This window comes from Aquila chrysaetos, chromosome 4 (assembly GCF_900496995.4).
Source record: "Aquila chrysaetos chrysaetos chromosome 4, bAquChr1.4, whole genome shotgun sequence".
Lineage (NCBI taxonomy): Eukaryota > Metazoa > Chordata > Aves > Accipitriformes > Accipitridae > Aquila > Aquila chrysaetos.
The window spans coordinates 35,012,753-35,025,477 of record NC_044007.1 but is presented as its reverse complement, the minus strand read 5'-3'; the positions used below and the strand labels follow the sequence as shown (position 1 = coordinate 35,025,477).

The 12,725-nt window shown below is 40.9% G+C and overlaps 1 protein-coding gene across 1 annotated transcript; it reads left to right on the top strand.

Annotated features, from left to right (window-relative positions):
- Window positions 1-262: 262 nt before the first annotated feature.
- Window positions 263-12,524, top strand: GDAP1 (ganglioside induced differentiation associated protein 1). Its single transcript, XM_030012583.1, has 6 exons — window positions 263-545; window positions 827-1,019; window positions 2,271-2,444; window positions 6,050-6,144; window positions 6,610-6,724; window positions 9,060-12,524. The coding sequence occupies exons 1-6, from the start codon at window positions 495-497 to the stop codon at window positions 9,440-9,442; spliced, it is 1,011 nt and encodes a 336-aa protein (XP_029868443.1). The 5' UTR covers window positions 263-494; the 3' UTR covers window positions 9,443-12,524.
- Window positions 12,525-12,725: the final 201 nt, after the last annotated feature.

Genomic DNA, 12,725 nt, shown 5'->3' with positions numbered 1-12,725 from the left:
CATGTGGAGGCAAAAGAAGCGTGTATTATTCTAGAGCTTTATTCTTTCTTGCTCTAACTTGAGTGCGTTTTGCAATCGAGTATTTAAAGCCATAGGGTCCAATTCAGGATGTCTTCTGGCAATATGTATTGGTTTTTTTCCCCAAGAGCGTGATGCCAACGTCCCTGAAATTCACAGTGGAAGTACTTGTTCAAGAAGGAAAAAAAAAAAAAAAAAAAAAAAATAGGGTAAATGCTGCCATGTGACCTTTTTACCTGCGCATCCATCTTCCTGCGCTTCCCTGGGGGATGCTGCAGAGGGTTTTGCAGGCGGTTTCCCCTTAGGAAGGGCCGTCCTCCGAGCAGTGCGGGGGGAAGACGGGGGTGTCCCCGCGCCCCCCGGCCATCCCCTTCTTTCAGCTTCCAAGCGCAGGCCGCCGCGGGGCGGGCACGGCCGCCGCTGCGCGCCCGCGCAGGCCTCCCGCCCCGCCCGGCGCAGCGCAGCAGCCGCCGGGCATGGCGCCGCTGGTGCTGTACCACTGGACGCAGTCCTTCTCCTCGCAGAAGGTGAGGGGGGCGGCGGCCTGCGGGCCGCGGATTGCCCCCGCCCGGGGTGCCGGCGGGTCCGGGGCGGTTCGGTGCCGGCCGCCCCTGCCTGCCCGCGGCGGGGGCTGGGCCCGGGGGAGGGCGGCGCGGGGGGGGCCTGCAGCCGCGGCAGGACCGGGGGCCGGGCCGGGCCCCGGGAGCCGGGGGCCGGGGGCCGGGGGCCGGGCCGGCTCCACAGAGCGGGGAGGGCTGTGCGGGGAGTGCTTGCTTCTCCTGAGGTAACCGCGGTGATGCCCCTGCAGGTGCGCTTGGCAATAGCCGAAAAAGCCCTGAAGTGCGAAGAGCACGATGTAAACCTGCCGCTGAGCGAGCACAACGAACCCTGGTTCATGCGCTTAAATTCCTCTGGAGAAGTACCCGTCCTGATCCATGGGGAAAACATCATCTGCGAGGCAACGCAGATTATCGATTACCTCGAAGCAACGTTTGTAGATGGTAATCCCACAGGCGTTTCGGTGTGAAATCCTTCCCCGCAGCCTGCAGCAGTGTTGGGGTCAGCTCCGCGTGGCTATGTGGTGGTTCGCTGAGGACCAGAAAACGTTTATAGTCTCACACGTAAATGGGCTCTCCCAATAGTTGGTGGTATGGGGTAAGAACACGTTCCTTTAAAATGAACTGAAGGTCTTCCAGCACTTTACAAGCAGCTGCAAGTAAAAACGTGCCCCGCTGCCCTCCTTACCCCTTCAGGAAGGATGGAGAAGTCAGTAATGGCAGCGCTGCGCCGTGCTAACCCTGTGGTGAGACTGCCGCGGAAAACAGCGCGTTCAACAGGGAGCTGCAGAAGTGCGGTTGTTGGGCAGGTCCTGCTTCTCTGCAAAAAAACCCCGACACCCCAAAAAACTAACCAAAAGATGCCTAATTCCAGCATAATCTTGGGCAGAAAAGGGCAGTAGAATGAGTAAATTATTTTTGTAGCCAAAATGGAGTAAAGAGGTAAAAAAGTAGGAAGAAAGAACCCAGACGTTATCACATGCAGGCTTTTGAAATTCTTCATATCTCTAGTGCCAGAAAACAGACTGCCTCAATTTTTGAAGGAAATGCAGAGCTGTGTGTTAGGTGTGAAGAGGCAGCATTTTGTGTTTCAGGGGTTTAGCGCTGTGATTTCTAAGGCACGAAGAAAACTTCATCATTGGGTGAACATAATACACATTTAATGCTGGTGTTTGCATCAAATGAGGAGTCGGGGCCCAGGTGGATCAAGGGCAGGGTAAAACTTCGTGGTGTGCAGGAATACTTCTAATCATGCTTTGAGTAGGATTCCTGTACTGTAACTTTTACAGCATTGCAGCTGTAGTAATGTTTCAGGCGTAACAACTTACTAGAACCTCAGTTGTGCCCTGCTGTGAGAGGGCTAAAGGGTTGTGTGCCATGGTCGTCCATTCCTAGAACTACAAAATAGATGTTGAATCTGTTTTTCTGATTTGAAGGCCTCTTAAATACATGTTTATGTGGGTTGCTGCATAGGAATTGGAATTATTCAAACATTTTAAAATTAAGTATGCGTACATACGTTTCTCTGAGCGGTGATAACACTGTTGAGTAACGGTGGGGAGCAAGTGAAGCTTTCTTAACTGGCTGTGTCATCTGTGCTGATTGGACATAACTGAAGTTACTTGGGAAATACTACTTTTGGTCAATTCCATGGTTCTTCTTTTCTTAACTTTATTTTTAACTTTTGTATTGCAGAGGAAGTACCAAGATTAATGCCGGAAGAAGGGAGCATGTATTATCCAAGGGTGCAACACTATAGAGAGCTTTTAGACTCCTTGCCTATGGATGCCTACACGCATGGCTGCATCCTGCATCCCGAGTTAACAGTGGACTCCATGATTCCAGCCTATGCTACCAGCAGAATTCGTAGTATGTACTGGTGTAGCTCTGAATGCCTATCAGTTAATAGGATGTTGCATTACATTCATCTTGTGTCTTCAGTGCACCTTAAGCAGAATATATTGAGCGCAGATTTTCAATTTTAGTTGCAGTCCTTGATAATTTGTGCATATACTTTTTATTGATTTTGTAGTCTGTTATGATTTGAAAACAGGAAAGCGGAAGTGGCATTTTTGAGATGTCTGTGGAATTAATTTTCCTAATGATTGAAAATGTGCTTCTTGTGCATAACAGAAAATGGCAGCTGTGACAGCTGTGAGTATTTTGTTTTCCGATCTTGCTCTTTATGCCTATAAAGCAATTTCTAGGGAACAGCTCTATTACTGCTCACATCAAACCACTACACTGAAGGAAACCCATTTTTTTGTGACTGTAAATTTGTAATAAGTTTACCTATTAAATTAAAGCAATTGCTTTCCTCTCAAGGTGGTGCAAATGCAGATTAGCCTCAATGAAACAGAGTCCATTTATCTAATATATTATAAAAGAATCATCAGGCCCTTTTTGTCTGAGGAATGTGGTAGTGTCAACTTGGTGCTGGGGGTAGGGAGGAAAAAAAAAAGGTGCGAAGTAAATAGCTTGAGTTCATCTGACCAAGGGAAATTGTTAAAGTACAATTTAAACTAAAATCCTGGGTCCAAATAACACAACGATATAGAATCAGGATAAAGGATGAACTGGTGGTCTTGTAGAATCAATGGTAAAATGTCTTTTGACTTTCTTGGGATCGGTATTTTACCTGATGGACTTTTATAACATACCATTTTCCCATGAAAAAACATTTTAAGGGCAGAGGAAATAACTCTAGATTATGTTGCCCAGTCCTCTTTATAACAGAGAACCTCCTGAAATGAATTCCTGTTTCAAATCCAGTAGTTTGCAGAAATACTTAAACAACATTCAGTGATATTAAGAAAAATCCTTGGCAAATAATCTTTCAGTTCTTAGAGCTCTTCCCCCCCCCGCCCCGGGTTTGGATGCTGGAACTGGACAGCAGATTCTGTTCACTTTGGTATCAGATAGGGAGATAAATATTTAATTCTTTATTCTTGGGGTTTTTTTACTGTATGTATGTTCAAGGACTCCAGCGTTACTTTCAGCCACAGAACTGCACTGGGCATCCTTGTTCAGCTGGTTATGGATCATGACCTCAGTCTAGCTTTTCAGAGCTGCTTGCAACCTTACAGCCCTCTTGCCAAGAAAAGTGGCCTGTATCTTTTCTGGACTATATCTTTTGCTTCGATTTATATTTTACATTGGACTGTGTTGAAACATGAATTGGTTGCTTAGGCCCAATTTATCAACCAGTCCAGACCACTGGGTTATCAGTGCCATGTTTGTTTTTTTTTTTTATTTATGCACCTTCTAGTCTTTGTACCATGGCAAACTTTAATTAATGCTTTTATGGTTCCGTCTAAGTATTACAAAAGAACAAAATAGTTCTAGAACAAGGATCAAATCCCAAGAACACAGCTGAATGACGATTCCCTGTTTACAGTTATGTTCTGAGATCTCTTGATTTTTTTTTGTCAATGTCAGTGGTTTATATTGTGGCAATTTTTTTTGTTTATTTTAAAATGCTCCATAGAGCAAAGTTAAATGCTGTAGAGACTTTGAAATGTAATACAACTATACTATTACCAAATTCATAATATCATAAAAGATGATACTGTGTTAGTTTGAGAAGTTCTATTTTCAACAAACTGTGTTACCTTCCTCCTTAAAATTTTTGGCAAGTCAGTTCTCTTATTAGCCACGCCATTACGTTGTCAGAAGTGAAGTCAGGCAGTTAGTTTTCCTTGTAGTTGCATGAATTATCCTTTATAAAACATCAGGACAGAATTCGTTTTCTTTCTGTTTGCTGGAAACTTCTTGAGCATTGCAAAGTATTTAGAAGTCAGTGTTGCTGCTCCAATGATCAGTGGTTATTTAAAAATAAATTCTTTATGAAAAGTATCTGGAGAGATTTACAATGGGTAATTTCAGTAAGAGGAACTAGCATTCTTTTTTTTTTACTGAAGTAACATGAATTATTCTCTTATATCAGTGTACTGTCTGTGTTTGGGTTTTTTTCCCCAAATGTGGATCATGATAACTTTATTGAACAATTGTACTTTACTCAGAGGCATTATTTATAGTTTTTCTGTTTTCACATGGTAATAGTCAGTGCTTTTATTATGGTTCACTTTACAACGTTGTCTTGTGTTCTGCTGACTGCATGTATTTTTCCCCTCTAGCTTCTAGTTGGTATTAATTGTCAGTTTACACACACATATTCATATTGGTAGAGCTAAAATTACTACTTGTCTAAACTGGGAAGTTTTCTTACCTTTTTATACTTAAAGCATAGCCTGCTTTCTTGATTTAGAGGCATTTTTTTTAATAGCTCGTGGATGTTCCTAAACAATTCCTTTGCTTGTTCAAACTTCTCCCAGATGGCTTAGTTTTCAGCTTTGAAAAGCTGATCTTTTTCAAAGTGCTAGATATAATAAGCCACCAGCCAGTCATGTATTATGTTTATGCGTACCAAATCCAATTAAGTAATTAATTGCATATATAAGATTTTAGTTGTGTGATTACATCCTTCAAGTTCTTCATATACTATGTTGAAAGATGGCTTTCACAGTCATGTCAGGTTGAAACAAAGAATGTATAAAACAATGAGCTCATTGTTCTCTAGCAAGAATTTTTTATCAGTTTAATTTATAAGACTTAATTGGAACTAATCTTAATTATCAAGTACAAGTGAGAGGTGATTCATGCCCTGTAATTATTCTTTTGTTCTTAGTTTATTACTAGAAAATTTATTTTTAGAAAATAACTTATTATTCACTATCTTTCGGTATTCTAGGTCTGTAAGTATGGCATTTTCAAGCAAAGCCCCATTTTAAGGAGAGAAAAGGCTTTACACATATAGTAGATAGAAATCAGTAAAATTACCTTAAATTTTTCACATCATTCCTTCTTTAAGTCATGTAATGAATGTTTTTCTAGAACATCCATATACTCCATAGTGAACATTTCCAAAAGACGTGACAGATTTTGGTGTCACATTTTAGCTAACTGAAAACACGTTGGTTCCATATTCAGTGGTATATAGGCTTTTGCTTTGGAATTATGCACGTGACCCACAGTAACCTACAGAAAATCTCAGTATTGGGCCTATCTGCGCTTTAACAGCATGAAAAGTGTGTTAGGAACCCAGGAACTGAGGTACAAAAACATCAGAGACCTAAGGTATTTGTAGTAGCATTTCATGGATTTAGCACCGGTTTTGGCAGCAAAATGGTTTTATCTGAATAAAAGAAAAATATTAACAAGAATTCCTCATTCTTGCCTGGCAGATCACCACTTAGTTCATTGCAAACTGATAGGCAGGTGTGGCGAGGTCAATTTATGCAGCAGTTAAGTTTTCCAAAATGTGATGGTTTTGAATCCCAACTTGGCAGTGATTGAAGTACCACTTCCCATTTCTTCAGTGTGATATTTGTACACAAGCTGTTGATCAGTTCCTGTGGATTGCATTATGGTTACATTTGGATATCTGATGTCATTCCTTTGTTTTTTTGCATCAGGCCAAATAAGTAACACAGAATCAGAGTTGAAGAAACTTGCAGAAGAAAATCCAGACCTTCAAGATGCCTATATAGCAAAACAGAAACGCCTTAAAGTAAGAAAACTCTTTGTATTCCCCCCCTTTATTATGAGCTTGTTAGTGTGAGATTTTTTCTGTCATGATTTAAACATTTGTTTCACCTGTCATTACCAGTAATGTCATGCAGTGGTTTAACCCTACAAGGCATGAAGCAGTCTGTCCCCCAGATCAGCTACACACTTCTAGTGTGTGCTGAAGTATCCAATTGGTCCCACTGACTTCAAAGGTAAGTACACATCAGTGCTGGTGTTGGACTGTTGAGCACCCTGCAGGGTGAGGCAAACCTCAGTATCTAGAATCTCTGATGTTTTTCTTCTGTTACCTGAATTGTTACCACTATCTAAATGGTATCCAGCTGACTATGTGGAGAAAATAATCACATTATATGAATAAGCACTGTAATATCTTAAGTAAAGGTTTCTCTGATAAAAGTATAAACTTGCTACAATGATTAAAACACTAACCTGTATATGTATTTAGTCTAAACTGCTGGATCATGATAATATAAAATACCTAAAGAAAATACTGGATGAACTGGAAAAAGTTTTGGATCAGGTTGAGACTGAATTGCAGCGGCGAAATGAGGAAACACCAGGTAAGGAATTATTCTTGCTAAATCCTGTTGATGCTTATGTTTGGGAAGACTGAGTAAACTTGTTGACAGCACCATTATAGAACTGGTTTTAATGTATCTGATTTGGTATTTTTAGTATATACTGATCTAACATCACAGAAGGGATCAATACTGTTTTAAATACTAGTTTAGTTTACTGCTGCTGTCAGTGAGTTCTCACTGTCTTATGAGAGTGCTTGATCACATTTCCAGGATAGTGAGTATAATTAGCTGCACAATTTTATACTATTTTATCAACAAAATAAGAAAAACCTTAACTACAGAATGTTATTCTTGATGTTGTAGTTGTAGGCCTCAGTTCACTATAATGATCACAACCTTAATGTTTAATGCAGGTTTATTACAATCTTATATAAATACTGTGCTGATATTGTGGTATATGCAGAATTAGCAATCTGGGTAAGTGTTCTAATCATTAAGCAACCCCGCCCCCCACCCTCTTGGAAAGCAGTGGTGTTTATCTGCGATCCACCCAAATGGAAGTCGAATTTTGTTTAAACGGGGTTAGTCTTCTGCTTATTCAGAGTCTAGTCCCACTCCCAATGGTGCTAATAGGTGTCCTTCCTCTGACTTCACTGGGAGCTACATGAAGCTTCAGTGAATATCAACTGCATCTGCTCAAATCAATCACTCTTTGCATTTGGCTCTATAAATAGCTGTTGTAATAATTATCAGTTACTATCAAAACAGTAGATTTGAACCAGCAACTGAAAATCTAGGTTAAATTTTCTACTGACTCAACAGCGAAAGTCACAGAAAATGTTGTAACTTACAAAGGATGGTAGGATTTTGTTCAGCAAACTAAGTCTGTCACCATTTCCAGCAGCCCCTTTGCTTTTTCTGCTAAATAGCCTTTCCAAGGAGTCAACTGATATGATATTGATGAGCTTACGAAAACTGCCAGGATCACAGGATTTAGTAAAACATATGGCTATTACCTACCTCTTGGAATTTTGTCTGAGGTATTCATATTTTTGAGGTTTGTGAACAGTGCTTCTCTAGGTCCTGGTAGACCTCTCAGCTTCTGCTTCTCTTGCTACTGCTCAAATCCCTCATTCACTTACTGTTGCTGCCACTGCATGCATCTTTCTTCACACACGTTAGCTTCTTCGGTCTTCCTTTCCATCATCTTTCTTACTTAATGCACTGGATGAATCCCCAGGTATCCTTTCAGCAACATAGGATACACTCGTTCTCTGCAGAGGCCTTTCTTCCAGACCTGCATAACCAGTTGAAATGGACTGGTACCAGCGGTGTGCCAAACTGTTGCTTTCCTCTGGTGGCAAATGAGTTGAAAGGGACATTGCAAAATTTTTCTGTTTCCACAGAGGTGCTGCTGAATGTTCATGCCGGTCTTTTTGCATGCCTGTTGTGTGGGAAGAACTGCAAAAGGTTGCAAATAAGGAAGGAACAGCACAGTCCTATTTGAGATCTAGGCTAGAGCAGAGTACTCATGCTGGCAGCTGTGCTAACTACCAAATTTCATATCTTGGGTGTCAAAAGCTCTGGGTGTAGTCAATACAGGTCAGCCCTTTCGGGTGGTGGTTCAGATCACTGAAGTTAGAGGTGTGATGCTGCCTGGCAGTGCCTGCTTTGAGCCATCCCAGGAAGATTCGCCTCTTTCCTTTGACTGGAGAGGGAGCCTCGGGTCTCCGTCTGTGCTCCTGACTAATGGTGGGCAGTGTGAATATCCATTGCTTCTCAAACTTCTCAGTGTAAAAAGCCCATGGTTTGGGGCTTAGGAGGCACAGAGGAAGGATGGGTAGACAAACTCAGTCTTCACACTGAGCTGGTGTGTTTGGTGCAGGTCAGACATATGATCAGTTTCTTTTTGGCTTGAAAGTCTCCAGCAAATAAGCAGTTCTTGAGTGAATGCTGTAGAGCTGAGTGACACAGGCAAGGCGATAAATTCTTCAGGCAAGTGGTAGCTTTTCAGTAAAAGCTAAACTGCCTTCCTCCTTTCCACTCCTGTTTAATTTAATCCAGATTTGAGAAATGTAGTTGAGGAAAGTAAGTGTTTACTGTGTGTTTTAATTTATGAACCTGAAATGTGGCTCTTTTTTCCTTAACAAATGTAGGCCAGGCTGCTGAGCCTAAGACTTTACAATATTGTGTGAAGAATGGACAGGGATTAGTAAAATGTTCATTGATTACAGCCATATCTTAGCTGAAGTGTTGGTGGTGTTTATTAGACAGCATTTTGAAATAGCAGTAAACTAAATATTAGCCCATGGAGGCTTCTACGTGTGCTTGTATTCCATTAGCTCCTAATTGTTTATGTTTTATCTCTGCTTAGAAGATGAAAATCCGCCTTGGCTCTGTGGTGATTTCTTCAGTCTGGCAGATGTATCACTTGCTGTCACATTACATCGTCTGAAGTTTCTGGGATTAGCAAGAAGAAACTGGGGAAACGGAAAGCGGCCCAACTTGGAGGCCTATTATGAGCGTGTCCTGAAGAGAAAAGCATTTTACAAAGTTTTAGGACACGTCAACAATATATTAATCTCGGCTGTTCTGCCAACAGCATTCCGTGTGGCCAAGAAAAGGGCTCCCAGGGTTCTTGGCACCACCCTGCTGGTCAGCATGCTGGCAGGAATGGGTTATCTTGCTTTCATGTGTCTTCGGAAGAGGTTTGCCAACATGATGTTGTCGATTAGAACCAGGCAGAATTATTTTTAGACCTGTCTGTCCCTGGTGGTGAGTGGAGGGCATCTCCAGGATGGAGGGCAACCTCCAGGAAAATATCCCCAATAAAATATAAACGTAAAATAAAGGTTATGTCTGTGAATTAGAACATTGTCACACAGTAATCGTCTCCTGCTGTTGTATAATTGGATTGGCAATGCCGAGGTATTTGTGGAAAATATATGTTGGGGGGACAGCAAAGGAAAGAAGAGACTTGCTTTTCAGACAAGGACCTGTAAGGGCTGTGACAGTGCTTTGTTAAAGTGGTTATTGTCTCCTTTACCCAGTAGCTGACCTAATTATAATGCTTTTATTTAATAGATATGCAGCAATGTGACAGCTTTTCGCTGTGGGTGAAATACATTACTGTGCAGAAACCAGCATTGTTGAAATACTGAAAATAGCACTTACTTTAAATGCTCGGAGTGGGATTTAAGTGGAACATAGGCTCTGCGCCTGTTGTGTATGGGAGTGAGTGTCTCTACTGATTAATGTCTATCGATTTGCAGTTGGACCTACAGGAATGTGTTAAAAAGTAGTCTTGTGGAGCCACTTTAATCACTGTATGTTCATGCAGCAGTACAGGAAGGGACCTGAAGCACATACAAACATCAATGGCTTGTGGGCCCCATGAGTGAAATTCTGCATAGGCATCAGTGGTCAACAGATGCTAGACTTCTGCTGAAATACAAATGGGAGTGAAAAACCTGACACTTCTCTTATGAAAGCCTTTTGGGTAGCCTTTGGCCCAGCCAGGTACCCAGCTCAGCCGCAAGCCCTGGCTGAGTCAAACTGAACTATCTCAGTGCAAATTTCCTGCTTTCATTGGGGTGGCTTAATACAGTTGTCTCCATATTAGTGTCCCATGTACCCTTTCTTGTTTCCACACTGAGCACTGGCTATTTTTTGCGCCCTACTTGGCTATGTTAGCAATTCCATGTGCCTCTATGTTTGCCCACAACGTGCCATAGCCAACTAGAAAAAGTATGCACAATAATGCATTTTGTAAAAATAATTTAAAATAGTTCACTCTCAGTCTGGTTAGGTAGCCTAGATTGAAAGTGAAACTGTAATTTAGCAATCTGTTTACTAATGGAGAGGTGTCATATTGGTGGTAAGTGAAAAATGTAGGTCAGTTTGGAGACAGATGATTTGTACTGCAAAGCTGCACTCTTGCAGCATGTAGGAAAGGTGTAGAAAACCACTTTGATTACTTTCCACTACTCAGCAGATGCTGAGAGTTTTATTAGGTTTGAATTGAGCTTCTGTTTCAATGAGAAATGCACACTTAACTGAAAGTAGACTTTGAATCATTTTGCAACAAGAAAGCTATTGGGAAGGGCTGAAAATTCTCATGACAGTTCAGTAAGATTTTTGTATTCTTCATGAATGTCTGAAAGCCTCAGAGTTTTGTTTATAAGTTGTAGATAACTGCAACAAGCAAAACATAGCTTTAAATGTTTGTCTATCAACAACCAGTGCTAACAGGCCTAAGTACATTTTAGATCCAGTGCTGGTAGCTGTGGTTTCTCTGCACAATTGCTTTTGAGCATCAAGAAGATCCTCTCTCAAGTTTGCTGGAGAGAACTTAGGCAGTTTCTGTCTGGGCAGTCTCACCATCTAGCAGATACCAAAATGGATAAAAGTGTTGAATACTCCTGCTTATAATTTAATATTGTGCTAGTTGTCTAGCAAAAGAAGACCGAAATCTCAGTGCTCCTTTTCAGTAATAAGAAACATCTTACCTAGGAAACTGCTTTTTTTTTACATTTGTCAAAAAGACAGTTTTATATAATTCTATTTTATGATCCAGTTGTTCTCAAGAACTTGTTGAATTAAATGTGCTCTATTTAGAAAAGCTTTATTATCTCTAGAGTATGTTTAAGCCAACAATACTATTAATGTGCTGGCAGCTTTAACTGAGTTTGTTGTTTGTATATTGCAGTTGATCTGCATTTACTTGTAACCAACAAATTCCACTAAGTTAATAAACACAGAGTAAGGCCTGTAACTTAATGCTTCCCTGGCATATATTTCTGTCAGGCCATCTGTAAAATATAATCTGATCAAGTCAGGGTAAAATTCAATAGATATGACTTAGCTTTCTGTAGAATTAATTTACATTTTACTTTTTCCTTCCTCTTTTTTTTTTTTTTTAATGTGCTAGTTCTAGAGAAGAACACTTACATTTCCAGAGGTGTGCCAGTTTAGTTCACACTGGCAACAGTGTACAGGTTAATAACTGACGAAGCAGTTTTCCTTCCCCCCAAACCTCAGTGTTCTCTGCGCTTCAGCTAGCACTCCTTGCCTGCCTGGAGCTGCAGGTACTGTTGGGAAAGACTGCAGTGACCACCAGATGTCAGTGGTCCTCCAGGGCTACACTTTGGCATGCCTCTGAGACGTGCAGGAAAACACTAGTGTTCACAAACAAAATGTTTGTGCTCTCAGAATAAGATGCATGTGAGCATCCTCATCAGGCTAGCAGTCTCTCGAGCTCTTGAAACAACTGCTTTGGTCTATTACAGGTTGGTTCTCTGATACCTATCTTGTGCTTGTGTGTAGTTTCTACACTGGATAAATAAGAGGGCAAAGTTGAAATAATATTTGACATTAAAATGAATGTTACTGAACAGCAGTTAAACTTGTCATCTGCAGGAATGAATGTGGATGAAACTTTTATTGTGGAAAAGTTTGGATCCCTGGTTTAATTTGTGTCCTAGTTCAACTTCAATAGCCTACTTATTTTCACTGCCCTGAAGTACTCTGTGCAACATTGATTTCTGTACAGGTGGCAGCAAAAGGCTTATCCATGATTAAATTCCTCAAAATAGGATAAGATTTAGAAGCACATATGTTGTATTTGGCTCTTTGTGCAGGATAGCTTTTGTGTGGTGCTTGTAAAGTTTCTTTTCAGCCTGGCTTATTTTCTTTGCTCTGGTAGCTCTGTATACTATTTCGATTGGATACACAAGCAATCTTCTGGTTTTCATTTACTATTTGCTCTCATATCATGCATCAGATATATTTCATATCTTTCTATGTGGGACCTGCACAATAAACATCGATTCTAAGACCACTTTTTAGACTGGTTTATGTCTTCTGTGTCAGTAAAACAAAGTACATTTGAAGATCACACAGTATTGCTGTAAGGAGTCTGATGGTATTCAAGGAGAGAAGCCTCTGATACTTCAGCAGATTGTCTTGCATGTGTCTGGAAACAACAGTTACAATGATAGTTTTCTTTGGTTGTCTGAGCTGTATATGCATGAGACTCGAC

Coding starts and splice junctions, on each gene's coding strand:
- GDAP1 (XM_030012583.1), top strand. CDS start 495: ATGGCGCCGCTGGTGCTGTACCACTGGACGCAGTCCTTCTCCTCGCAG. Junction 2,445..6,049: donor TGCTACCAGCAGAATTCGTA/GTATGTACTGGT, acceptor TTTTTGCATCAG/GCCAAATAAGTAACACAGAA. Junction 6,145..6,609: donor CAAAACAGAAACGCCTTAAA/GTAAGAAAACTC, acceptor ATATGTATTTAG/TCTAAACTGCTGGATCATGA.